General features: G+C 35.9%; 1 protein-coding gene across 1 annotated transcript in view; it reads right to left on the bottom strand.

Moving 5' to 3' along the window:
- Positions 1-1,725: 1,725 nt before the first annotated feature.
- Positions 1,726-27,369, bottom strand: part of chrna8 (cholinergic receptor, nicotinic, alpha 8) — an 89,169-nt gene continuing 63,525 nt past the window's right edge. Inside the window, exons 5-10 of the mRNA XM_066720586.1 lie at positions 22,663-22,742; positions 21,959-22,126; positions 18,132-18,326; positions 15,883-15,969; positions 9,516-9,625; positions 1,726-5,245 (exon numbers count right to left, since the gene is read on the bottom strand). Coding sequence (XP_066576683.1) covers positions 4,718-5,245; positions 9,516-9,625; positions 15,883-15,969; positions 18,132-18,326; positions 21,959-22,126; positions 22,663-22,742 — 1,168 coding nt within the window. The 3' untranslated portion in view covers positions 1,726-4,717. The remainder of the gene's footprint in view (positions 5,246-9,515; positions 9,626-15,882; positions 15,970-18,131; positions 18,327-21,958; positions 22,127-22,662; positions 22,743-27,369) is intronic.

Genomic DNA, 27,369 nt, shown 5'->3' with positions numbered 1-27,369 from the left:
CTGTTAGCGGATAGTTGCCTGGAGCAGATTAGCAGTTATCACCGTTGTGTTGCATTTCACACACTGCCCTAGTCAGTCAGTTCAGAAAGAGGTGGATCTTGGATACATCACCTTTCTTTACCATTGATTCCATGGTTATATGGTTTCCAACTCATTGCTTTCCATTGTGCCAATGAGTAAAACTTTCACTGCACATTACATAGAATTGAATATGTAACAAATTAATGTTATTGTTATTTAAAATATAAAATATACGTATGTTGGAGCACAGGTTACTTAGTTAACTTACTTCTTAATAATGATACTTGATACATTCTCAACAATTTGCCATAGCTTATGTTAAAATTTGGAGTCTCCTTTTCACATCTGTTGTCTCCAATTTATGGTTAACCTGGATTTACCACATCTTAAAGTGCTACTGCTGTAGACCAGTGCACTTTAGCTTGTAAACTGTGTTACCATGAATTTCTAAGGATGTACTGGGAATGTTTCTAAGTTATCAGGACTTAAGACATGACGTTGAAGATCTCATGGCCGTCGTCTTATGTGCTTTTATTTTGTGACAGAACTCTACTGCATGCACAGTACTATATAATGGCTAAAATTAGATACTGTAGCTTGCAAAAATGCCAGCATCCACCCCACAGCACAGATGTAGCACCCTGTGACTAATATTTGTCTGAAAAACAATTATTCCAGAAGGGACTGTCACGGTCAAAGAGATTTGCTTCTGAACAATAAAGGGAGAGAAATACTTCTTTATATCATTCTTTATATAATTCTGATCCCTATTGGATTCAATACATTTTTTTAAAAACGTCTTGCTTTTCCATTTCTTTGGCACATGGAAATAAACCAATACAAAAAAATGAAAATCTGTTGAAATTCAAACATTATGTATTTAGAAATATATGTAAATATTTGTGATAGGTGTGTTACGGATATATACAAAACTGATTATGAAATAATTGTTTACTTTTCATTTGTTTGTATCATAATACAGTGTACCCTTGTTTTTCCTTGCTAAATCAACATTTAGTTACAGTACATCATGTGTATGAATACATTTTGAAGCTCCAGTATATTACGAACAGGTAAACCTACCTTTTGAGAAATAAATCACTTACAATGGGTTTTATGTATTCTGTCAATATATTTATTTATATTTGTTTCTTTACGCTATGTGTTTTTGTGTTTTTTCCTAAAGCACAGAAATATGAAATTATATATTGTAATGACATGAGCAGAAAAGAGTTTAATCTAAAAACATAGTCAGAACCCCATGCTTTCAGACAGTAGTCATCTCTTTGATCGGTCACCATAAATCACAGCATCTGTTTGACAGGACAGTAGGTTTTAGATATGTTCGAGGCATTCACAACTGTGACTAAAAGAAATGACACTGACTCTTTGCAAAATAAATATTTAATTTGCAAAGAGACACTGTGAACCATTGAAATTTGCTGTCAAACACAAATGGTTTTAATAATGTATTCTTGGATTGCTTTATTTCAGCTGAGTTGTGAGTCTTAATTGGCTTGAGTATTGATTCACTATTTTGCATAAAATTACAAGGTTTCAAATGTTTGACAGCTACTGTGCTTGAAAAAACAGCAATCTACAGTAGGGATGTGCTTCTAAATGTAAAATAAAACTGAATTATTTAGTTTAAAGATATACATGGGGTTCCCATCATTGATGTAGTGAAAATCAGCCTGAGACTACTTTGTTTTAGAACTTTTATCACATCTTGAGAAGTGTTCAATGCACTTTGCAAGAAAATGGAGAACACTGAAATATACAAAAATTCAGCACAGCAAATCAGGAAAATACATCTTCTCCAACGTCAGCATGACAAAACGATGTGCTTTTTATAGACACACTATATCCTTGTAAGGGATTATAAAAGCAAATACATGTACGTACCAAGATTACACTAGATTTGATCACCAGAAATATGTATATCGATATCTGACCAGGATGTTCTTCTCCAAGTTCCTTAACTCACATTAAAAAAAGAACACATTTAGTTTTCTTTTTAGTCAGAGGAGTTATTTCACAAGGAAGACTGCTGAAAACACATGTGGATAATAATCTCTAGATCACTCACAGAAATGTAGTTTTGCATCTGACTTACATACATTTATCCTAAATATAATATAGAAGACACCGGCTTTAATATCAAAACATCCAGTGCATATTGCACTTGTAATTATATAGTTACTTGTTCTTAGACTACAGTATTTTCTGTTTCTCTATGTACAAGTGACTATTACATCTTAATAGACAGGTAACAAAAACAAGAAAAACAACATTATTACAATGAGGCTAAACAGCAGACACTTTATATAACAACTGTCCTAAATATGAATTTCATTCAATGAGTGTTACACGCTTCAAGAGATTAGGAAAGATTTGTTGCTTTTAGCCACAGAATATGATGATGACAACAGAAAAACAATCCAAAAGATGTTATATTTTTGGAGAGTGGATTATTTTTTTATTTTTTGTTTAAGAAGATTAATCACAAATAAACACAATTGAATGTGGTGTTATTCACTCAAATATATAGAATCCACTTGGATCTCAAGTTATCTGTATCTATTTTGTTATCTACTTATTTTTTTATTATTATTTCACTATACATTTATTTTGTATAGATTTTTTTACAGTACTTTAATAGTACCGAGTAAAATTACATACAAACACCGCCACAAAACAATATTCTCGATCTGGGTAAATGTCAATTTGTCAACTTTACCAAATTACCAAACCCAGTTTTGAAGATTCTGCAGCAGATGTAGAGGAACCACTTCTATCCAGGAGTTTTTTGTTTCTCTTGCAGCTCTCCAATCATAAACAACTGTATGGCTTTCCAACATCTAATAATCTCTTATCTTCAAATACGCAATTCAAATTTAAAGGGGGGTCATCAGATTAAGTACTTTTGATATAAAACTAGGATGAACATCCTGGGATCTGACATTAAATAAAATCTTTGGACCAACCACTAATTGCAAATTACAAACCTGTATTTCTTTTTTGGCCAGACATGTCTTTCTTCTACACATAAAAGGACAGGCATGTGTTAATATCAATATTTAAATATATCTTATTTTTTCAATTATATATTTTCAGAGAACACAAATTTTGCTAAAAAAACTGTAACGGGTCCAGCTGAATGCAGTTGAATATTTTCAGGCCTCACAAGGCTGAATCAATGTTAAGTAAGTTACTGATAAACAATTAGTATAATAGTGTAATTAAAAATATTTATTGAACTACATGAATCAGTAAAAAAAAAACATTATTAATTATTTTGACTTTATACATAATTTGATTTAACTTTATTTATAGTATATTGAACGGAAGCAATAACAATATCTTCTGTTGAATATGCCTTGACCCTTTCAGACTTGGTTGGGATAAATATTTGTATGTATGATTGATGTCTGTTTGATTCTATTTCTGATATTGAAAAAGGAGAGCTGATGTTGGAAAAGTCCCAAATAAGTGTACTCTTGAGAATGGCAAAGAGCAGAATAAAATTAAATTAAACGAGTCCTTGAATGCCCTGCACTCATGTTTGAGAACAGCATACAAAGTGCTTATCAAATTATGCCGTGTATAAATCACACGCTGCTTCTAGAACAATCCCTAATTTCTCAAGAGCCAAAACTGCATTAACAGCCACACAGCTTTCAAACTGAGAAATAATCCTCTTTGTCCATTTGAATCTCAGTTCTCAATGCTTTATAAATGACTCATTAAACCATGTTATCAGGTTTACAATATTTTCTTAATAAACCATCCAAACTTATTAATGATGGGGCTTGATGTTCCTGTCTGATTTCTGTTTATTTTCAGTTAGTTGCCCTATCTATCTATATTATTCTGCCTAGGTTCAGCTACCTGGAATAACTCTTTACTGCTAAAACATGGTGTCCTATTTGTTTAGTCGTTTGCTTATTTTTCTTGACCGATTCTTATCTTTAGAACATTTTAAACTATAAAATTCCTCAAGACTATTGACATCTTTTGATATTTGAATGCAGAACTTGGTGTCCCCTGCAATTAATCAGGATAGCTGAAGCAGAAAAAGCAGAGAAAGGCAGAAAATTAATAACATAGGTCTGGGATAGGCAGGTATATACACTGGTGTCTCCTCAGCTTCCCATAAACACACCCTTTTTCTTAAATGAAAAAGGGCAGGTAAGTATCAGAGTTTTCCTAAGACAATTTTTTAAAAATGAAGCTGTTAATTTAATATACGCACTTAAATTTGCAAGGAGTGAGGTTGACAGATTGTCCCTGCAGCAAACAGTACGCTGACTGGGAATGATTATGGACAATGGTCTTCAAGATAACCTTATGTTTGCTTGTGAACAAAAAAAACGTATCCAAGAATAACTGATGGGCTGTAGCTTTGAAGTGTAAAGCATGTGGTTGGCTCACTGTCCTTAAACACACGAGTCAAAGTTACAGGAAAAGACTGCTGTTTGATGGTAAAAGCTTGTCCAGGAACAAGAAATTGAATAAATTATCCTACTTACAGAGTTGGTGTGTACATCATCTGACTGGAAAGCATGTCAATGTGCCTAAAATACTACAGCAACAGTATTTTGGGGAAATTGGCGATGTCACATATCTGTATGTGATGTATATTTACAATTAAATGATACTTCTTATTGTGTTTCTTTCTGTTGCTGTGCTTCGCTTATGTAAAGTCCTTTGAAACAGCTTCTATGAAGTTGGGGGCTGACATCAATATTGTAAAAGTGCAGATGATGGAGAAGAGAGAGAAGGCAACCAGGCACAATCTGTCAACCACCGCAGCAGCAAATTTCCACTCGCTGCAGATGGCCTCGCCCTCATCCTGGTCTCTGAAACGTCGGGCAATGTACTGCACTTCCTCAAGGATTTTGGTGATTTCGGGAACTTGCTCTGACAGAGTTCTTGTATGAATAGTTTCATTGTCTTCTGTGGGAGAGCTGGTTGTCCTACCACACATGACCCCTGAATCGCTACTGGGAGGGCAGCAAGGATTCTCCATTGCATGGTATCCAAAGTAGATGTTCATGTTCCCATTGCTTGACTGCTGACCAGGGACAGCATTCATCTCAATGCTGCTGGCACTGGAGTGGTGCTGTGGGTGGCTGTATTTATAAGCTAGGAGCTTTCGGTCTTCACCAGGCTTTTTCATTCTCAGAAACCAAGCACACCAGTTGAGCAACACAACTCGAACCTGACAAGAAAAAAATAAAATAATTGAGAAATAAATATTAGGACCAGGATTTGAGTTTCTAAATAAACCACGTTGAGATGTTGTTCTATTTTTTTTTAGACAGCACATTTTGATCAGAAATGACAAGCTAATGTAAACAAGTTAATTTGTCATGACAAGGTACCTGAATAAAGGAACCAATTCTACAGCCTCTTACATATTTTCCTGCATTTCGCTATATCTCTGTATAAGACTAAACATCACATTATAACTAGGGACACGAAAATTCATGATTTCACAGTTTCCTGTGAATTTTGCATTTTATTTTGTGTAAATAATTTTGCATTATGCCTCACTTTCCCTGTATATTTAACAAATATTCATAACACAAACACTACAGTTTGAGGCACTAGATCTTTGGTGTCAGTGTCATGAATTTAGTTACTATGGCAAAAGGTGAAACAACCCATTCTGGAAATTAGGCTGGGATGCCAAGTCAGTCACAAGCAGCGGCTGTTACTGATTGACCCATATATCTGCGTGGCACTTCATTTATTTTAATACAAAATAAGTCTCTGTCCTGAATGTCTCCTCTCTGCCACTTAATGCATTCCCTGTTTTCAGGTAAAATTGCACATCAGAAATTGAAAAATATAAACATGCTACTAATTATATATATTTTTTGACATTTGTCAATTCAGATCGTAAGATTGATAATTCTAAGAATTAAGTTTACCAATTGTTTCAAAGTAATTTTACTACTGCATACATAGTGTAGCTTTTTAAATTACTTTGTTTTTAAGTGATTGTTCAACACATTAAAAAGGATGATTAATTGTGACTTCCAACATTACAATGTTTATTTGGAACTTGCAGGGATGATAAAATGTTTCAGTTCTGAACGTGCCTTTGATATATGTGTGATAATGTATGTGATGTATACAAATATTAAGTAACAAATATATAAAAATGTGTTATACGTAATTTTGATTTAAAATAAATGTTATGGTGACACTGCAAGATTTTTTTTTTCTCCATCACCATACGTGAATTTAATTTAAAAATGCCTTGAATTTTCTGGCACCATAATTATAACCTAAAAACTTTGTATCTGTTGTTGTCAGATAGCACCAGAAAATATTTTCCACATTTTATTCAGCACAGCTGTGCTTCCCCAGTGGAATTAAGACCACACAGATACGAATGTCAAGATTTAGTGATAGAAAGAGATAGTGCTTTACAACTCTGCAATGTTACATACCATCACAAGCACGTTGAGATGCTAATGGATATCTTGAACTGATGTCTATGAAACCATCCCAGTAAACCCATTTCCTGAGACTTCCAAATATAGACTTTTTGTAAGTAATGGGTGAAACAGTTTTTTATTTTTGTGTAGAAATGTACTTCTTATCTTGATCAATAATGAACCCCTAGGAAACTAGGAAATTTGAATTGACTTTGATTCAAATGCAGTAACTGTGGCTTAGCAATCTTAGCAATTAGCAATCTTTACATGTATAAAAAGTGTTTATTAATAAATTAACTGGAAAGTGAGGAATTGTCAGATCATGGTACAACAAGATCAGTTCAAGGTTAGACATGGGAGCCTAGTGTGCAAGTCCATCTTATTGGCTTTTAATCTAAATTCAGTTCAGAAAATCAATTTCATCCCATCTCTCTAGGAACCTGTTAGGGCGTCCGTGCAGCCCAGACTGCTGGGCCCTCTGCTTTGCTTGCAGCTACAATAATTATTGTACAATTGCAGAGGCGATTACTACTACAAAGACTCTTGGAAAATCACTTTGTTTGAAATTACTTTGTGGAAGAGCTCCAAAGCTTTGTGGTTTGCCTATGATATACCCTTTAATTAAGGGCATGTAATAATATCAATAATACTACTAATAACTAATATTAATACAAAAAGAGAGGTTTTGTTGAGAAAAATATTACAAGTTGTGGAACAAGTATAATTATATACCAATATAATTCTAATTCTAATTACTAGTGGCAAAATAACTCCTAAAGGACTACTTTCTGCTCACTTACACCCTTGTTTGAGGAACCATCCCAACCAAAACAGTGAACTAATAGACACATTTTCATCTTGCATGTCACTTTCAACTACAATCAACAAATGTCTGAGGGGGAATTGTGGTGCACTTTAGTAGACATATCAAACCTTGCCTTATGAGCTTAATTAAAACAAGATTGCTCTCCAGACTTTTTATAAACATTACAGAGATTCCATAATATTAAAAATGACCAATTTTACAGCAGCTTTGGGTATTTGTGTTTGATCTGGTGTAATTTCTTATAATGGGACATCACAGTTCCTGTTTAGGAAGACTAGTGGTCTTTTGTTTGTTGTCATTCAGATCCCGGCATCATTGGGATGCTAACATTCTCTTACCCAACTACCAACTTTGTCTCAAAGATGTAATTTTCACTTTCCTTTTATTTATTTAGAATTATTTAGTTTAGAATAGTTTTGCCATGTGCTGTTACAGCTGGACAAAGATATACCGGTATATAAAGTTACCTTTTCTTGCCTCGAAGGCTAGTCTGCCTTGAAGTCAGTTTTGCCTTTGACACAGTTCAATTTCCAAACCATCAGGATGTAGAAACACTGTCTGACATCTCCCCCAAAGGAAGCAGTGTTTAAAATCTGTCTGTTTAAAGTCTGTTGTATGTTCTTTTGAGGGCAAGACCACATTGCTTTTATCTCTAGTCATAGCCATCCTTGGAGCAATAAATGACAAACCGAGACATAAAAAGGCAAAACTGCCTTGAAGGCACATATGCACTGAAAACAAAGCTGATTTACAGAAACCAGTCAGAGCAAAGCACTGTATTTGTATTTCCTCTATGTGTCCTCAAACTAGCTTTCATAAACATTTTTCATAACTGTTTTGTGATTGAATAATTAATTATAATGGAATAGCAGAAACATCAACTGAGAATCAAAAGGTAGTGATGTAGGAAAATAAATAAAATGAAAAGACAAGACATATAACAGAGTATAATGCTATCAATTTACATTGAGATTAGCTTAATGTAATTTATTCTCAGTGCTCTAAATCTGTTATTTTAAGCTTATAATATAAGCAATGGCAATATCAACATTATTCCTGCAGTGATCTCTTTAGCTGCATTTTTGAAGTTGAAATAATGTCTCCTTGTTTCAAAGCCTAGCAAACAGTTGGCCACCTTCTATTTTTTTCCTAAAATCTTCTCATTCCCATATCATTGCAGTGGTTACAGTTACTAAAAACCTTTATATAAGCAAAATCAACTTAATAGGAAATACTTGTTTGCCTGTCAATTCCTCTTGATTGTTACTGACCAATGGGTGACACACATCTATTAGCATGACGCCCCTAAAAGTATGCTTAAGACTTTCACTACCCTGCACTCCTGATACTAAATAGATGTTAGAAAGTTCTATCCTTAATAGGTGGTACGTTAGTGTAGTTATATACCGTTCAGCCATAACATTATGACCACTGACAGGTGAAGTGAATAACACTGATAATCTCGTTATCATGGCACCTGTCAGTGGGTGGGATATATTAGGCAGCAAGTGAACATTTTGTCCTCAAAGTTGATGTGTTAGAAGCAGGAAAAATGGGCAAGCGTAAGGATTTGAGCAACTTTGACAAGGGCCAAATTGTGATGGCTAGATGACTGGGTCAGAGCATCTCCAAAACTGCAGCTCTTGTGAGGTGTTCCCGGTCTGCAGTGGTCAGTACCTATCAAAAGTGGTCCAAGGAAGGAAAAGTGGTGAACCGGCGACAGGGTCATTGGCGGCCAAGGCTCATTGATGCACGTGGGGAGCGAAGGCTGGCCCATGCTGACCCCTGTCCACTGCCGAAAGCGCCTAGAATGGGCACGTGAGAATCAGAACTGGACCACAGAGCAATGGAAGAAGGTGGCCTGGTCTGATGAATTACGAGTTCAAGGTGTTGACTTGGCCTCCAAATTCCCCAGATCTCAATCCATTCGAGCATCTGTGGGATGTGCTGGACAAACAAGTCCGATCCATGGAGGCCCCACCTCGCAACTTACAGGACTTAAAGGATCTACTGCTAACGTCTTGGTGCCAGATACCACAGCACACCTTCAGAGGTCTAGTGGAGTCCATGCCTCGACGGGTCAGGGCTGTTTTGGTGGCAAAAGGAGGACCTACACAATATTAGGCAGGTGGTCATAATGTTATGGCTGATCGGTGTATATCAGTGTATAGATATATGCAAAGGCACAATAAAGTGATATGAAAAGGTTTACTTACCCACTTTGGCATTTTCCCTCCATGGGGGTCATGGTGGTGAAACTGAAGCACAAGCACTGTGACTACAACAGACAGTCCCACAATCATCATTGTGCTGGCAAAGTACTGGGCTGAAACAGCAAGCACAAAGAAAAACATTCAATATCAGGATATTCGTTTCCATACTATACTATTATTTCCCATATACTATGCTAAAATATACATACTAACAAATGAAGAATAGAACTATATTTAGAAAGGTGTTGTGTTGCAGCAGATGTCAGATTGGACTAGAAGAAAAAAATGTCAGACATGGCAGAGATGTGCTCATGTTCTTTGATATTTTAAGAGATGTCAAACTAAATGATCTGATCTGCTCATGAGTCTTAAAAACGTGTAAATTGGTTTTCTGAACTCAGACAACCTAAAACCTATTTTACAATACGAGTGAGATGCTCTCTTTTGAGGAACATTTCTAAATGCTTTAGACAAGAACAATTATTACCAGGGCAAAAGCTATAGAACATTTAAAATTCAGCGAAGTTACATAGATTTTTCTGACAGTTTGGAATATATTATAACTCCTGCCTTTAAGCAATCACTAGTTACAGCATCCAGTAGCCGTAGGTGACAGTGAGGGTGCTGACTAATAACATGGATTAGATGTTCTTTTTGTTCCTGATGGCACCTACAAAAAGTATATGAAGAGTGAAAAACAATGACATAACTACTGCTTTCACCAATTTAGTTAAAATATGGCCTTGCACCACAGGAAAAGAAGTTACAAGTTGCAGCCCATATAATAATGAGGTCTAAACACTTAACAGTTGTACTATTTTAATCTCCTTTAACTTCATTGGTTTAGGGTTCGTTGGCTTATTCATTGTTTTAAAATTGAATGTTCTTTTTTGTACAGGGACAATTACCCCCGCTACCCGCTACATACACACACACACATTTGTATAACAAGTCACACCTCATCAGTGTGTTTTGTGGTGTAGCTTACATAATAAACCATTGACTGCTGTTAGAAGACAGCTATCATTTCAGGTCCAGAGATCTGTTTTATCTGTGCTAGGGAAAGTAATCCGTGTCACATCGTAAGGGAGGGGGGTGACACAAAAATGATGGTGGGTGTCTGTCTTTAAGTAAATGTGCTGTCTTTTTGGTCAGTGGGAAGTTTCCACATTTTATCAGTGTGCATAATAAGGTTCTGGAGACTGTGGTGTTGAATCATAGCAAGTGTGCTTCTTCCTTCAACCAAGCTATAAGCAAAGTGCGTAAAGAAATCGGTCTGGGTCATATGCTGCTGTGTTTCTCTCAGCTAATGTGGCATTATAATGTAAGATATATTTCTGATTGAGGTCACTGCGTTTTCTCTTTGTTTAGCAACATAGCATTCAATAGCTTAATTTGGTCAGCACAACTGATGTGTCCCTAGCCTGCGATTTCACTCTCATTTCTACCCTTTTCTTAAAACATCAATAGAACTCGTCAAATGTGTAAAACCTTTTCTTTTTAAGGCTTAGATTGAATTCTGTATATTTAGCATTTTGTAATGTTCAAAATTAGTTTAAATCTAATTTATTGATTTATATAAATAATTATCCAACAACTGTTTTTCAGAATAGGTTAGGGAGATTTGATTCACCATTGTTCACCAATACAAGATTATTCAAGATGTTGTAGATTGAAATAAATTACAGTAACAATTGCATATTAAATGTGTGTACATTCTTGCAAATGACTTAAATAAGTTATACATGTTATATTTTTGTATAATTGCTATGGCTTTAGGACTATTTGTAACAACACAACCACTATATATTATAAATGTAACCTTAACAATTGTTTAAAGACACAATTATATTATTTAGCAACTTTGAATCTTATATCACAATTAATAATCTATACAAATAAAAATAAGTTTCTTAAATCATCAATACTGCTTATACATTTTCTGAGAGATCAACAAAGAAATCAATATTTTACCAACCCATTCTGACATAGTGGGGTAATTCTATACATTAGGGACAACGGCTCAATATAATATCAAAATCTTCTCTACAAAGATATGAAACATACCTACATATCCCAGGATAATTAAGCAAGGGTATGAATGAATAACCTCTAAGCACACATTCTGGATGTGATTTGTGAAAATAATGCACATCCTTTCCTAAAGTTACATCATAACCTTTAACAGTTATGAGTCTAAACTAATGACCACATTGGTCACCTCAATATTTCATAACATTTCATTACATTACTTTTAAAAAGGAAGACATATGAATAACATAAAATACTTTAAAGGTACAAGTAACCCTACAGCACAACACTATATGACAGGAGGAACATGCTGTTTTACAGTTTGTAGCAAAGGTACACTATTTTTCTGAAATCCAGTAAAGGGACCTCTTCAAGTAGCATTTCAGGGGGGAGTGAACCTGGAGAGATCTGGTTTGATGAGCAAATCAGTCAGGATTGTTCTGAAATTATTCCATGGAGGCAAATTCACTTAAACTGTTAGTTCAGATGCAAGTAATTATGAACTAAAAAAGTAACAAAGCTCTATCGGTCCAGCTTTTATCTGTGCCCTGTGGCTTCAATAGAATAATAATAATAAAATGACCTAGGAGCTCTGCTATTCTTGTGTTATTAAATGCTCAGCACCTGGACGAAATGTCTGCATGACTGGTGAATGAAATGGTCTGTGTGTATTAGTTACTTCTCAGTTATTTTATCTGAATTATTTGTCAAATAACATCAAGGAAAAGGCAATTGAAGGATTTTAAATGGCAGTTCTCCTCTGAAGACCCTCTTGAATGTACACAAATAGTGCCCTATGTGACTTGCAATATAAAGAAATATGCTGAAAAGGAAATTATACCAATGACTGTTAAGCCTCATCAAAACTGTATGGCACATTCCGCAGAGTCAGTGATGGTACTGACAATGATATTATAGACGTTAGTTCCTCTTTTGTTGAAGTCATAATGCAAGTAATTATTTTTGTACATTCTGACTTGACCTGACTTGGCAGCTCAAAGTCGTTTGGAAAGGAGGCATGGTGTTAGCCCGAAGCGTGTCTTGTTTGACTTACAAGAAAGCATAAGCTTTCAAAACCACTAAATTGACTTTTGAAGCAACTTAGCACAACTCTTGCAGTAATACTATATTTGCCACAGAAAGTGTGTTCATGCCACAACTCTGACTCCATGCTGTAAGCCAGCTTCCAGCTATCAAGCCCTAGTTATCTCATAAATGTTGCCATCCAGACTGAGCTGCTTGACACGAAAGCAGTATTACAAAAAAGGGCTTCTCCTTTTCATCATGTTTAAATGTAGGTATGATAGCTTATGGCTCTTCATGGTTTAGGCAATTTAAACAAGTTGCAAGGCCTGACAGCTATGGGTCAAAGAAGCTCCCTTCTCTGCTAAAAATGGAGCACAAATCAAATGCACTACCGAGACCTGAAAATGAATAACAGATTTCCTTGTGTCTGTACATTTCATATGCTCTATTAATTCAACAAAAAAGAGCAACAAATTAAAATCTTCTGCTTCCAAGATTGAGATTCACTTTTCATATGAACATAATGGATGATACTGTGTAACTTTTGGATAACAAGTAATATTGTGGATCTCATTTTATTGATATTGTAGAAGCTTATGATACAGGCGATTACACATGGCTGATTCAGAGACGTTTAAATGTTGGTATAAAGCATTTTATCATTTTGTTATTTAACTAACAGATCTGAGAGTTAATGGCTCAAATACAGACTCCAGTCAGGGGTACCTCTGAGTTTCTTTTCTGGGTCAAATGTGTCCATACATTTGCTTTAAAATGTGATGACCTGGCTCCTCTGATAATACAGCTATATATAGAGAGAGTCTATTGCTGTATAGTGATATAGAGAACAGACTTTTCAGCTGACATAACATTTACATTTCTGAGGTTAGTTGACCTAAACTGCTGCATAGCTACTTTGTTATTTTTTTAGATTATGTAATGACTGGGAACAAGAGCCATAACTTTTACTGTTAGACATGTTTGTGAGATGTTCTGACAGTTCATTTGGTGTTGTTTTCCTTGTTGTTCTTGCTTGGCTTTGTTTCTAGTCAACTCATGTCAGATATAGTTGCTTGACACTGACCTTGATTTTTTTGTTTAAGTAAACTACTTTTTTTCCATCAGCAAGTTATTGTACACCGCATTTTCATGGGCAGTACCCTTTCAATGACGAAGTTGTATTGGGCATCAGATTCGTTGTGTTTTCATGAAACATGTTGCCTCAAAAAAAAAATGATATTATGTTTTGAATGATCTGTAAAGTTACAAATGTATCTTTGCGCATTTGAAATAGGTCTCTAACATAATGTTCTGTCAATACACGATGGAGATACTGACATTTTAAGGTGACTTTTCAGCACAGGTACAAATAGAAGTTGCAGGAAAGGTCTGAGAAGGAAAGCTGAGGGTTTATGTTATATACAAATTATAATTTATGATAAGAATGTTGTGCATCCAAAAAATACAAGACCATTTTTCAGAAAAGGTGGTGCTTGCATTCAAAACATTCCAAGTAAAATAATGTTTCAAGAAAGGCAGATTTAGATTATACTCTCACAAAAATATGAAATCTCAGTGTTGCATTCTAGTAACAAATTCAAAAAGCGATTCTTTCAGACAAATACCAATCCCAACTATTCCGTTTTACTTTTTATTTTGCATTTCTACACATTACTCATAACCTAAGTCCTTCTAAACAAAGCAGAACAATATTGAGGACAATAAAGTAAAATTCCCTTCCAGAACAAATGCAGGCTATATAGTCCATCCTTTAAAGTCTCACAGAACTATTCGATTTGTATGTAGCTGTTGTTCTTTCTATTTACACTTATTCGTCATGCTAAGTTAGTATTCCAACAAAGCAGGATGCAAACCAATGAGGTGTAAAAGAGTGTCAGTGTTGCACAGGCTCCGATGCACACTAGTTTACCCACGGGATATACAGCTTTGTGTAATGCTAATTGTTTTCCCAACCTCGGTTACTCCTAATTTGGACTGATAAAACAGCCAGAACATTTTGTGGGATTCCTGAACATAACAAACTAGGAAATAAACAACTGCATTACATTGTAGATCATGTCTATGTTTTACTGCAGTTTATCAAGGAAGTTGTTTCTGTGACTCCAAGGATTCAGCATCTCAATGCAATATTTATCTACTTGTCTATCTACCAGTCTACATGTCTACCCATCTGTCTGTCTGTCTGCTTGTCTGTTCGCTCGTCCCTTCGTCCATCTATCTATCTTTTTCCCCCTTATTTGTACTTGTAAACAGTCATCAGTATGTGGGGGAGTTGGGGATGGCAGGGTTTTGACATGTTCCATCTCTTGTTGAGTTGCTGGTTGATATGGTTTGGTGTATACGTTTATAATGTGTTCATTGTTTTTGGGATCTGTTAAATAAAACATATCTATCTATCTATCTATCTATCTATCTATCTATCTATCTATCTATCTATCTATCTATCTATCTATCTATCTATGAAATAAGGAAACAAACCAACAAACCAAAATAAGTCCTCAAGCATTGTGACACTTATTTGAAAACATGTGGCAATTATTTTAATTTAATAATTATTTCTTAAAGTAGTTTGAGGAAATAAGGGCGACTCGCATTCAGACCTTGGTTTGAGGAGTCACAGACAAATGACAAGTGCATGCAAATGCTGCATATTCTGAAGACATGCCACCGGATCCTGAAATTTAAATTGCCAATTATTTCCTTTCAAAAACTCAGTAGAAAGACATGTAGTGCAATGCACCAGGCTGCTGGCAGTTTGGGTCTGGCATCAAACCCCCTCTACCACCTCACATCCTCACCTGCAACTACTTTACCAAAACAGAAGCTTCTTGGACCCGTACCAAGGCCATGTACAAAGTACTGTGCCTTATACATTTCACATTTCCTACATTCAGTGTGTTAGCAATAGCAATGTATTTTGTACTATAGTATGTTGATCAGTTACCAGTATACATCTGTTAAATCCACCTCATAATATATCTTTAAAATGTCATTAAAATGTCATATTTTATTTTGTAAAGAAAAAATGTTTTTGTAAGGATTTTTGTTTCTTCACGGTAAAAGTAAAGGGCAGGAAAGTAACAGGCTCCTGCAGCAAAACCTGGCTATCTCAGATACAGCTAAATCAATTTAGTAAGACTTTCGCTTTTTAAATTATAGTGTAGGTTTAAGAGAGGAAACAGGATAACTCCCTTAGAGCTGATATTAACCCACAATCCCACAACAGCAGTTAGGTTGAGATGAATCGGGCTGTCTGTGTGTGTGTTAAACACATACATTGCAATAAACCTACCGATTAGTGGGACAGAGTCGGAAGTGGCTGGCATGATTTCAGCAACCAGCAGCATGAACACAGTCAAGGACAGCAGCACGGTGATCCCTGAAATAAAACAAACCCAATCAAAGTCACTGGAACCCAATCACAGATTTCTCAGATTTAACATTTTTAGTAAATTCCGACCAATCAGACGAATCTTCCATATAAATAACACATTTGAAATTATTTGTAGTCCCTGTATTTTCTGTTTTTATTCTGGAGTATTTAATACTTTAGAAATGTTAAAATGCCTACCTCACCGGGCACCAATATTCACCTATCAGTTCCAAATATGAATACAATTCAAAACCATCCCTAGGGACAAACCTAGCACTTACCCCACAAAATAGTTCAGTACCTGCCATTTCCTAATGATTTTTATTTGTCTAGTCTGACATCTCTGCATATAATGACATTAACTGATTTGCACTTTCCTGTTTGCAAGTTTTAAAAGTATTTTAAACATTCCCTTTCTCTCTACCGAGATGGAGAATATGTCAACTGCAACACTATATACAGTGAGGACAAAAAGTATTTGATCCCCAGCTGATTTTGTACGTTTGCCCACTGACAAAGAAATGATCAGTCTATAATTTTAATGGTAGGTGTATTTTAACAGTGAGAGACAGAATAACAGCAAAAAAATCCAGAAAAACTAATTTCAAAAAAATATAAATTGATTTGCATGTTAATGGATGAAATAAGTATTTGATCCCCTATCAATCAGCAAGATTTCTGGCTCCCAGGTGTCTTTTATACAGGTAACAAGCTGAGATTAGGAGCACTCTCTTAAAGGGAGTGCTTCTAATCTCAGCTCGTTACCTGTATAAAAGACACCTGTCCACAGAAACAATCAATCAATCAGATTCCAAACTCTGCACCATGGCCAAGACCAAAGAGCTGTCCAAGGATGTCAGGGACAAGATTGTAGACCTACACAAGGCTGGAATGGGCTACAAGACCATCTCCAAGCAGCTTGCTGAGAAGGTGACAACAGTTGGTGCGATTATTCGCAAATGGAAGAAACACAAAATAACTGTCAGTTTCCCTCTGTCTGGGGCTCCATGCAAGATCTCACCTCGTGGAGTTTCAATGATCATGAGAACGGTGAGGAATCAGCCCAGAACTACACGGGAGGATCTTGTTAATGATCTCAACTCGCCGTGTATGGAGGAGGAGAAATGCTGCCTATGACCCCAAGAACACCATCCCCACCATCAAACATGGAGGTGGAAACATTATGCTTTGTGGGTGTTTTTCTGCTAAGGGGACAGGACAACTGCACCGCATCAAAGGGACGATGGACGGGGCCATGTACCGTCAAATCTTGGGTGAGAACCTCCTTCCCTCAGCCAGGGCATTGAAAATGAGTCGTGGATGGGTATTCCAGCATGACAATGACCCAAAACGCACAGCCAAGGCAACAAAGGAGTGGCTCAAGAAGAAGCACATTAAGGTCCTGGAGTGGCCTAGCCAGTCTCCAGACCTTAATCCCATAGAAAATCTGTGGAGGGAGCTGAAGGTTCGAGTTGCCAAACGTCAGCCTCGAAACCTTAATGACTTGGAGAGGATCTGCAAAGAGGAGTGGGACAAAATCCCTCCTGAGATGTGTGCAAACCTGGTGGCCAACTACAAGAAACGTCTGACCTCTGTGATTGCCAACAAGGGTTTTGCCACCAAGTACTAAGTTGAAGGGGTCAACTACTTATTTCCCTCATTAACATGCAAATCAATTTATAACTTTTTTGAAATGTGTTTTTCTGGATTTTTTTGTTGTTATTCTGTTTCTCACTGTTAAAATACACCTATCATTAAAATTATAGACTGATAATTTCTTTGTCAGTGGGCAAACGTACAAAATCAGCAGGGGATCAAATACTTTTTTCCCTCACTGTATATATATATATATATATATATATATATACAAATGTATTTATATATAAATGGTGTAAAGAAATCAAGAGAACTCATGAAATAACTTAGTAATGTCTCAGTTTTTCCCATATTTATGAACATAAGGTGTCAACCCGAACATTTGAAAAAGAAAAAGGGAGAATTTATGGTTTATTTGGTAAGTTCTCTGCTGAGGTTCTTGTATGACCTTAAAACTCACAACCAAGAAAGGAAAGTGTTGTAAAAGAAGGTAACCAATGGTTAAAGTTGGATGCTAACAGGAATTAGATATTAAAACAGAAGGCCCACTGAAGCATTCATAAGAGTCTCACCCAATGAAATCTTCTCTCCTGAGTCAGCTGGTAACAGAAAAACAAGAAGTGCCAGACCAGAGATGAGGACACACGGGATGAGGAGATTGAGGCCGTAATACAGTGTACGTCTGCGCATTGTCACTGTGAATGTCACGTCTGGGTAGGGCTCCTTGCAACATTCATAATACAGCTCATTTCTCTTCCCAGGGACCCCTGTGTGGGAGACAGAAGTCATAGTGCTGTGTTAACATGCATAACGTCTCCTCATGATTCCATAATGGTGATCACATGACAATCCCCATGTGGAGTATTTGGAATTTAAATGACATTTGCAGTCAAAATCCTAGTACTTTAGGATGTTTAAGTAGAAGCCCCAGATGTACAACACATGACATACACAAAGAAAATGTCAAAAAAGCTCAGACAAACGTGTGTTCTCTACCACGTTAAACACCTATACAAGGATAACCAGTATTTGTTTTGTCCATAAAGCACAAATGAAAAAGCTTAGGTGGATTCAGGTCAGTATGCTATATCATCAACTCTCAATCTTACCTCCTATTATAACATAAAGAAATCATCTAACATGTTTCAGAAATTATAAATCAAAGGAGGATCCTGATAAAAAAAACATCTCCCGGTGAACCTAGTTCCAGGCTTACTTTTAATTTAAAAATAATGTAGCTTGTCAGGCAGCAAACCTTTTAACAACCGGGATAATGAAGGACAAAGCAGTTATCTTTGGAAATGTATGTTATTGGACAGCAGAGGTTTTCATTGGGGCCAGATAGTTTAGTAGGACCTCACTGACTTATCATTGAAGCATATTAAAATACAACTATTTTGAGCCAGAAAGAACCCTCTGATCCAAGAGCCTTCATAAAACTGACAGAGATATATAATTTTCGCTAATTTGAAATGCCTTATGTTCGGGGGAATAAGTACCGCTCAGAGCAGCCAGATCTCACAAGCAGTAACACTGTACTGTCATCTAATGCAATCTGACAAAAGGGTCAATGCCAGAAAGAAGTGTCTGGTCATAACTGATGAGGCTGAAATCAACTTGGACTTGTCAGCAGCTCAGAATAGAGCACAACCCCAGCTCTTAGAGGCTCTGTCCTAATTATACGTGACCTCTTTTGACACGGTTAACCACTCCATTGTCCTGTCTGCTCTGTCAGATTTGGAAATCCCATCTGATTCCCTTCCTACCTCTATGACCAGTCCTTCCTGGTTTCCTGGAATCCATGCTGGGAACCATACTTTACTTGATATAAACTCACTCTCTGGGTTCTGTTATCTCCTCTCACTTATTGTCTTACAATTTCTCTGCAGATGTTGCCCTAAATCTTCCTCGGTTTTCCCTTCTTTGATTCTGGCATTTCCTTTCACATCTCTGATTGCCTTTCATCCTACTTTGAACACAGATCTTCCTTGGCAGCCACTGGCAGTTTCTGTCTAAGCAACATCTCCTGAATAAGTAATTTACTGCTTACCTAATCTGCTTTTGAGTTGAGGCCTTTGTCTTATTAAGTCTGGACTACAGCAACTGTCTTCTGGCTATTCATCCTGCACCCACCATTCCCCCTCTTCATCTTGCTCAGAATGAGGTTGCTTGTCTCATATACTCTCTTTCATTCTTCTCACGGTACTTTCCTATTTCAAACTCTACAATTTCTAATTCTGACCATATTAAATTCAGGATCCCAGTCCTTACCCACTACTCACTTCGCCAAACTGCTAATTTGTACCTCTACATCTTTTGTTTCTCCCTATAACCTATATTGAGCTCTCTGTCCCTCTTCTACAGGTGGAGGATAGTGTTTATTAAACCATTTAGGCCTAAGGTGGATAAATGTGTGTTTGCTAAATAATTTCATACTCTAGACAGAGATAGGAAAAGGAGGAGTTTCAGGCAATAATCATCTGCTTGTCAAACATGGATATTATTTGCAATCCTTTAGATGATTAATCATGTTCAAGCTGGAGGCTTTTCTGCAGAGCTTTGTGCATCGCGTGTCCAAAAATACACTTTTTGTTCCTTTTAATTTTCTAATTCACATTGTTCTGAACAGTCTTTATTCTAGCCCATTTTTAAGATGTCCCAGTCTCTATAGGTCTGATTGATGGACTAATCAGGAATTATCGTTTTAATATTGTCATGCCCTGCAAATAGTAAATGAGTCAGCTGTCCAGCACACACATCACACTTGTGGGATTACAGTTCAAATTAGGTGGCAAGTCAGCCATCTGCCACAGTGCCATTTAATTGTCAACTGCATAAGCCCTGGAATAATGTGCAATTAATTAATTAAAACAGTATGGTCTATTACAGTGTACATACAATGTAATTCTAGGGGGAGTAATACAAATAACTAAATAATAGTCAAGGAACACGTGTCTAGGAGATAATAATGAATTCACTGTAGAAGATTTAAAGGAATTGGCAAATAGCTTAAATTAATGTTTTGCACAGGTTTTCAATTAGGAAGAAACTACTAACATGCCTCATGTTAAAGGACCCTGATCAGTACTGAAAGATCTGAGCGTAAAATAGGCTGAAATGATAGTTAAATTGGTACCTAGAGATATGACAGTTGTAATCCATAGACCATTACTAAAAGCCCTTAACAGACACTTAAGATGGAGACAAAAACAAAAAACTGCCAAATTAGAATCTATTTGTTAACAGTATTTTTGGATGTAAAAAAATATAAAGAAACATAAACACCAAATACAAGCATAGCATGATATAGAATATATGTAAGGTAATATACAGTATATATAAGGACTAAGAGCTAGTTACATTTGTAAAGTATTAATTGAAGGGGGAAAAAAAATCCCAGTACAAGCCAGTTCACTGTTTTATGATTATGGTACCAAAAATATAATATAATTCACCAAATTCCACTGTTTTTAAAACGAGAAACACAAATCCCAGGGTTCATCTAAAACTTTCTAGAAGAGTGATATAAAACAGCACAGGAAACACTGAACACGCACATACAATGCCTCCCTATTCCCAGTCCCAGTCTCATTTCACAGCTGCCTGTTGGCAAGGACGATAACAAAAGTTATTCCCTTCTTTGTTTGTGTGCAGTTGGAGCCTAACTATGCAAAAGTTGGGTTCAGGCACCCAATGGAGTTTATTTCCATTGAGGAGCAGTTTTCCGGACGATTCTGATTTTCTTAATCAACATTTACAGATGGAAGTTTATTCCCTTTGAAGTAGTTATCATTTTGACAGCAGCATGAATCTGGACCAGAAAGCATTTTTTTCCAATGAGAGGAAAAAGATAAAGGCAGTAGAATTTAAAAAAAAAATTAACAAAAAAACAAAACAAAAAAACTGACACTTTTTAAAAAAATTCAAAGCCTATTGTGAAACAGAAGCTGCCTTTAATATGGAAAACACCACTTTCAAAACATGATGCCTATGTATAATTAATGCTGGAATCAACAAAACAAAATCTCATACATTTGTGCAAAAAAGCAACAATAATAATAATATACACAACATATAAATAATTTCAAACATTCCAGTTTCGAACTTCCTGCATCTTAGCAAACACTTTAGCAAACAGCCTCAAACACAGCTACATACAAACATATTCCTAGTCTATAAAGCAGCTTTAAAAATATATTTCAACATTGATTCAACAGTATTTTAAAAAAGAGAGCAAAGAAAAAGTGCCCTTAACTCAAGAGAATTCATATATTGAACTCTTGATATTGATATTATTAATGTAAATTATTATACCTTTTTGAAACGTGCATAAGGTAGGGCACCTTTGCATCAAAATGTCTGTGCCTGGCTTAATAGGAATATCTCTTTGAAATCTTACCTACTAAGTCCCATTCTCCATTGGAGATGTAAGTTGAAATGTCAACTTCCAGCATCTGCAGGTCAAGGAGCCAGCCATTGTGTGTCCAGGAGCCAAACTTCAGGTCACACTTCTGGACATCAAACGGGAACCAACGCACGTCAATGTAGCATGTGCTCTTCAGGATACCTAGTGTGTCACAAGATTTAAATATAGGCTTTAAAACCTGTTATGCCACATACATTCTGGTGTTCATTTGTCCAGAAGATAATACCCTTGAGGATTTTGAAAACCTCAATTGAATCACTTCACAATCCCCTCTGTTAAAGTCTGAAGAGATACCTTTCCTTTAACTCTACTAGTGCAATTATATTAGAGGGCCCTTTCAAGCCAAGGTACCTGTCTGGCCACTGGTTTCCAAATGCTTTTTCTCCTCCATTGCTTTAGTATATAATTAGGACACGGTATAGATGTTTGTACCTGAGAAAACTTATATAGGTACATTAACTGTTAACTTTTCCATAGACTGCTGTGCTTTTTCCTCATGTATTTGTCCAATAACAGCTCTGTGGCACTTGCTATAAACAAACTGATGAAATTATATGAAAAAAAAGTGTTGTGATCACTGCTCTTATAGGATGTATGCATGGCAACTTCCATATACAGCTGCACAGTTAATAAACTTTAAATGTTAGTCTTTTTAATTTTAGTTTGTTTTAACTCACCTGGAGGAATGTATTGGCATGCCCCTGATGCATTGACAAGGACATTGGTGTGGAAGGTGGCATCAAATCTTTCATCTGCACTGGAATTTAGAAATAAACAAACTAATGAATGAAAACTCTGGTGTTTGTACCCCACGTTTGAATTGATGCATTTGTACCTGAGAAAACGTATATAGGCACATTAACTGTTAACTTTTCAATAGACTGCTTTTAACATTCCCAAAAAAATTTAAACAATTATCTTCACCTCCTAAATCAAACACTCTAGATCTCTCAGGATGAAATAGTTCAAATACATTGCACAGACTGCCCTGAGAAAAGTGTTGCATTTCCAAGAATCAATATAAACAAGCATTTAAAAACTGTCCAAATCAGATTTCTTCAAAACATTGCTCCTTCATGAACAGCAGAGAGCAAAAAGAATCGACTTACAGATCATACACTAAGACTAACCAAATGTATTTAAATAATGGAAAAGAAGACAAAACTGTGGTTTTAGGTTATTTAGGGTAACTATAATTTTGAGAGAATTTCTTCACTGGGAAGTCACAGTCCTGAGAGTACGGCATGAAAATGAAAATTAATTATTCCTTTTCAAAACATTCCTTAAATGCACCAGTACACAACCCCACTTTCATGTTACCATCTACATATTTAATCTAAACACTGTACAAAAAATGGGCAATGTCTAATATGTTTCTTATTTTGTTCACACAAAAATCTTATAAACACCTTTACAGAAAACTAAATTTAAAAATGTAAATTTAAATAATTCCTGAAAAGTCAATCCTGCACCCAGGTAAAACATCTGTCAACCAGACAACTCCCAATTGTGATATGTGATATACCAATTGTGATATAATATACTGTACATTATATATTACAGTCTGGATGTTTTTTTTGGTTTGTAGTGTAACAAGAGATTTACTATATATAAATGATTTGGTTGCAAGACGGGACATCCATGACAGAGCCGGGGTCAGACTTCTTGTATCTTGGATCTTGTAGCAGTCATGCAGCTTCACAATGATTTTTTACCAGCTGGACCTGACTCACTGGATGCTGTCAAAATGATCACATTTTCGTACTTCTCAATCCACTATCAGACATCAAGCTATTCTTGAGGCACTTCTGCACTTTCAACTGGTATTACTTGACTGGCAGTGCATGCTGCTACTGAACACAAATACTTTCCTTCAGGGACAGCTATCCTTGATGTTTGTTTGTTTATTGGTTTGTTTGTTTGTTTGTTTGTTTGCTCTTTAAACCTGTTTATGTGAGGAACATATGGCTTATGTCTTTGGACAATTCACTCGTGTCTCTTACTCTAAGATATAGACTGCATGTTACACGTTTTTTTAAATATACTTGCTTCCCCATTCTGTAACTGGAAGATTAACTTAAAAAAAATAAAGCTGCACTGGACGCAAGTTGATTAGACCTGTCAATGGGATAGGTGCCCAGTATTGGCACATCGGCCAAGCTTTTAACAAGCCCTACCCCCTGGACAATTAAAAATAATTACAATGCCTCCAAAAATATTTCAAATGAAGGAATCCAAATTCACTTCCAAGCTTGCTTATCTTTAACTCCACCTTTTCGTCTGATGTGCAGTTGAATATTCTGCTGCTGCAAAGAGAAGTATTTTTTATCCCAATAAATCCATGGCATCAAAGTACCTAAGTCACCACGGCCCATTATCGTAGCAGATTGCTGAAACACTGGCTGTGGAGTCCCAGGTGGAAATTCCCTGTCATTTGTGATTTTCAATAAAGCAAAACCCATTCCCTAGATGGGAGATGTCTATGTGCAGATCTTCCCTGGCTAAGGAAAAGCATAGCTTTATTTTAAACAGCTTTATAACACCTGCATTGCATTATAGCACAGGGCTTTAACAGTGTTTATAGGTAGAATTCCACAAATGTTGAAATCCAGGTCATTTCCACAACCCAGTAAGCTGTATGAATAAAAGCCAGAGGTCACCATACATTTTGGAATTAAACCTTTAAGGCCCTTAGACCTTTAAGACCCATTAAACCTCAGATAATGTGCTTTTTCCCTTCCATTGATTGTTAAGTACAAATGCAGCAGTCCCGAGATAAGCAGTATTCTTAATCCATCACTGAGAAATTGAAATTGTTTTAATTAGGATTAAAAACAAGCACTAAATAAATAATTCCACAGTATGAAAGCACTGTCAAACCGTATTTAAGGTACACAATGCAGAATACAGGAGTGCAATATCATCCTTGGGTCAGTTCTAAAACAATATATTTTTTATTGATCAAAGTAGAGTGTGTAAAACAGGAAAGCAAACAAATGTATGTTAGCTAAACTTTTTATAAAAACATTTGATAAAAACACAACTTAAAACAAATAAAACAATAATAATAAAAAATAATCTTTATGTTTTGTTACTTGGTGGACTTAGGCTGCTGCCATCACTTCATTTGTTCTAATCCAGATATTGTAATGATACCATTAGGAACAGACAATCAGCTATATTAATTGCATGTATAGCATTTCATTCAACGTCTACTTTCACAGAATGTCTTCCTTCCAAACACAACTTATTATCAGTTATTAGATTTATATTCAACAGATAAGGTTTAGCCATTATTTTTTGTATTGTTGTGCTTTAATATATAAAATGCGTAGCGCTCCTCTCCTGGCAGACTAGTGTGACCCAGTGGCCCCAAGCAGCCAACATCCCCAACACATCTCGACTTGCTTGCAAAATGAGGCTCTAAAACAGCATCCAGTCAACTCAGCAGATGCTCCATGCAATTAGTTCAAATTTTGAACTTCCAAAAGCGAATCAATCACATAACGGTATTGGCAAGCTGCTTACAACCAGTGCGAAATCCTGGTGACACAGGGCAAGTGATAGCCATGATGACATTGTGTGGTTGCCAACCAATCACACTTCACTCACACATTTAACAGATGTGGGCCGTAAAATATCTGTCTGGGCTTTCCATAATCGGCTCCAGTCTGTCAACCTACAAGGATGGCGTTCAACCTGCTGTTGGAGTCTCCATGAATGATGAAAATAAAAGGCTCCAGATTAAAATATTCCCACTAAAACTGCCACACAAAAACAATATATATCCAGTTTAACTGTTTGACATGCCTGTATTTAAATGGTCCCACTTTTTAATTTGTAAATTAAATCCTGAGATATCTAGAGTCTAAGCATTTCACACATTTTCATAACACATAGCCCCCTCTATTTTGTAAAGAGCACTTTTACACTTGTTTTTAAATAAAAGTAAAACATCATCAACAACAACAACAACACAAAAGCAAAAACCTTACAGCCTTAAACACCACTTTGAATTAAATCAGCTGTATTTTATAACTAACAAGACAGGATCTAATTAACAAAAGTCACTTTCAAACAGATGTGCCTCTGGGTAGTGTGTAAACACAGACACAGCTCAGCGAGTGTGTCAGGAGTCCAGGACGGAACGGCAGGCGCCAGGGGCGAAATTACATCACGAAAAGCCCAACAAGCTGTGAACGCTGTATGCAAGGCAGTGCGCAAAGAGTCATTAACTTAGTAGAGACCATTTCAGTTTTACAGATGTGCATTTTAATGCCCTATCCAATTTTGAGAATAAAAACATATCTGTTGTCCCTCAGAGTGGCCACACTAATACTGTTACTGTTCTGATGTAGTCAGGCAAGATGCATCTGGACAGAACTAGTTTTGCTTGTTGAACGATCCTAACATAACTGCACAACAAGAAGTAATGTGCCACTCTCCAACCATGGACTGTATTGATTGAATGACAACCTTAACATGTTTTAATCATACCTGTGGATGTGGTCAATGGCACATATTAAACAATGGTGACCTTTTCAATAAGACCTGGACACCTGCAATTTTATATCTGAATTTATTGCTAGATTAATGCCACATGATAATTTAAAATAACATAATACAACACAAAGAACAGTACACACCGTAATGTGCACACAACAACATGATACACATTATATAACAAATGTACACAAAATAATACAAACAAAGCACCCCCTTCAAGTCTTGAAATATACTATATTGTCCCTCCCCCCATTCCCTCCTATGTTTTGAAATATATCATAAAGCATTTGTTATTGCCCATTTATGTTGCCAGTAAATGGTGTTGGTTTTTATGTTTATCTGAATATGATGCAATAAATAATACAAAATAAAAAATAATGGTGAAATAACTTGTGTCCTCCTGGGAATACAATACTTAAAACGGATTGATTTACACATTGCACATTCACAATTAAGAAGTTATTTGATTAAAGAGGTATTTAATGAAAAAATATTCAATTTAAATAGTGATCTGATGGATGAGAAATAAAACTGCAGAGATCAAAGATATGTATTTTTTGTTAATTAACATTCTTTACAGAATTACCCCCCACTGACAGTATTTTAAAATGCCATACAAACTGATGTGTCTGCGTTGTGTGGGTGAACTATAAACTATAAACTTCCAAATACTTTATATGGAGGGTCATATATTCTTCTGGGCGAATAAGAATAAAGATTATTATATTCAAAATAATATTTTTTTAGTACCATCAAAACATCTGCAATTAGCTACAGTAGTAATTATTTCAGGTTCTGGAAGCTTCTGACCTTTAATAATCAGTTTACACAATTATAACTAAGTCCTGGCAGCTGCAATCACATATAAATCAGTATTG

This window comes from Amia ocellicauda, chromosome 13, assembly GCF_036373705.1.
Source record: "Amia ocellicauda isolate fAmiCal2 chromosome 13, fAmiCal2.hap1, whole genome shotgun sequence".
Classification (NCBI taxonomy): Eukaryota; Metazoa; Chordata; class Actinopteri; order Amiiformes; family Amiidae; genus Amia; species Amia ocellicauda.
The sequence above is the reverse complement of the archived record's forward strand: the minus strand, read 5'-3'. Positions and strand labels throughout refer to the sequence as shown.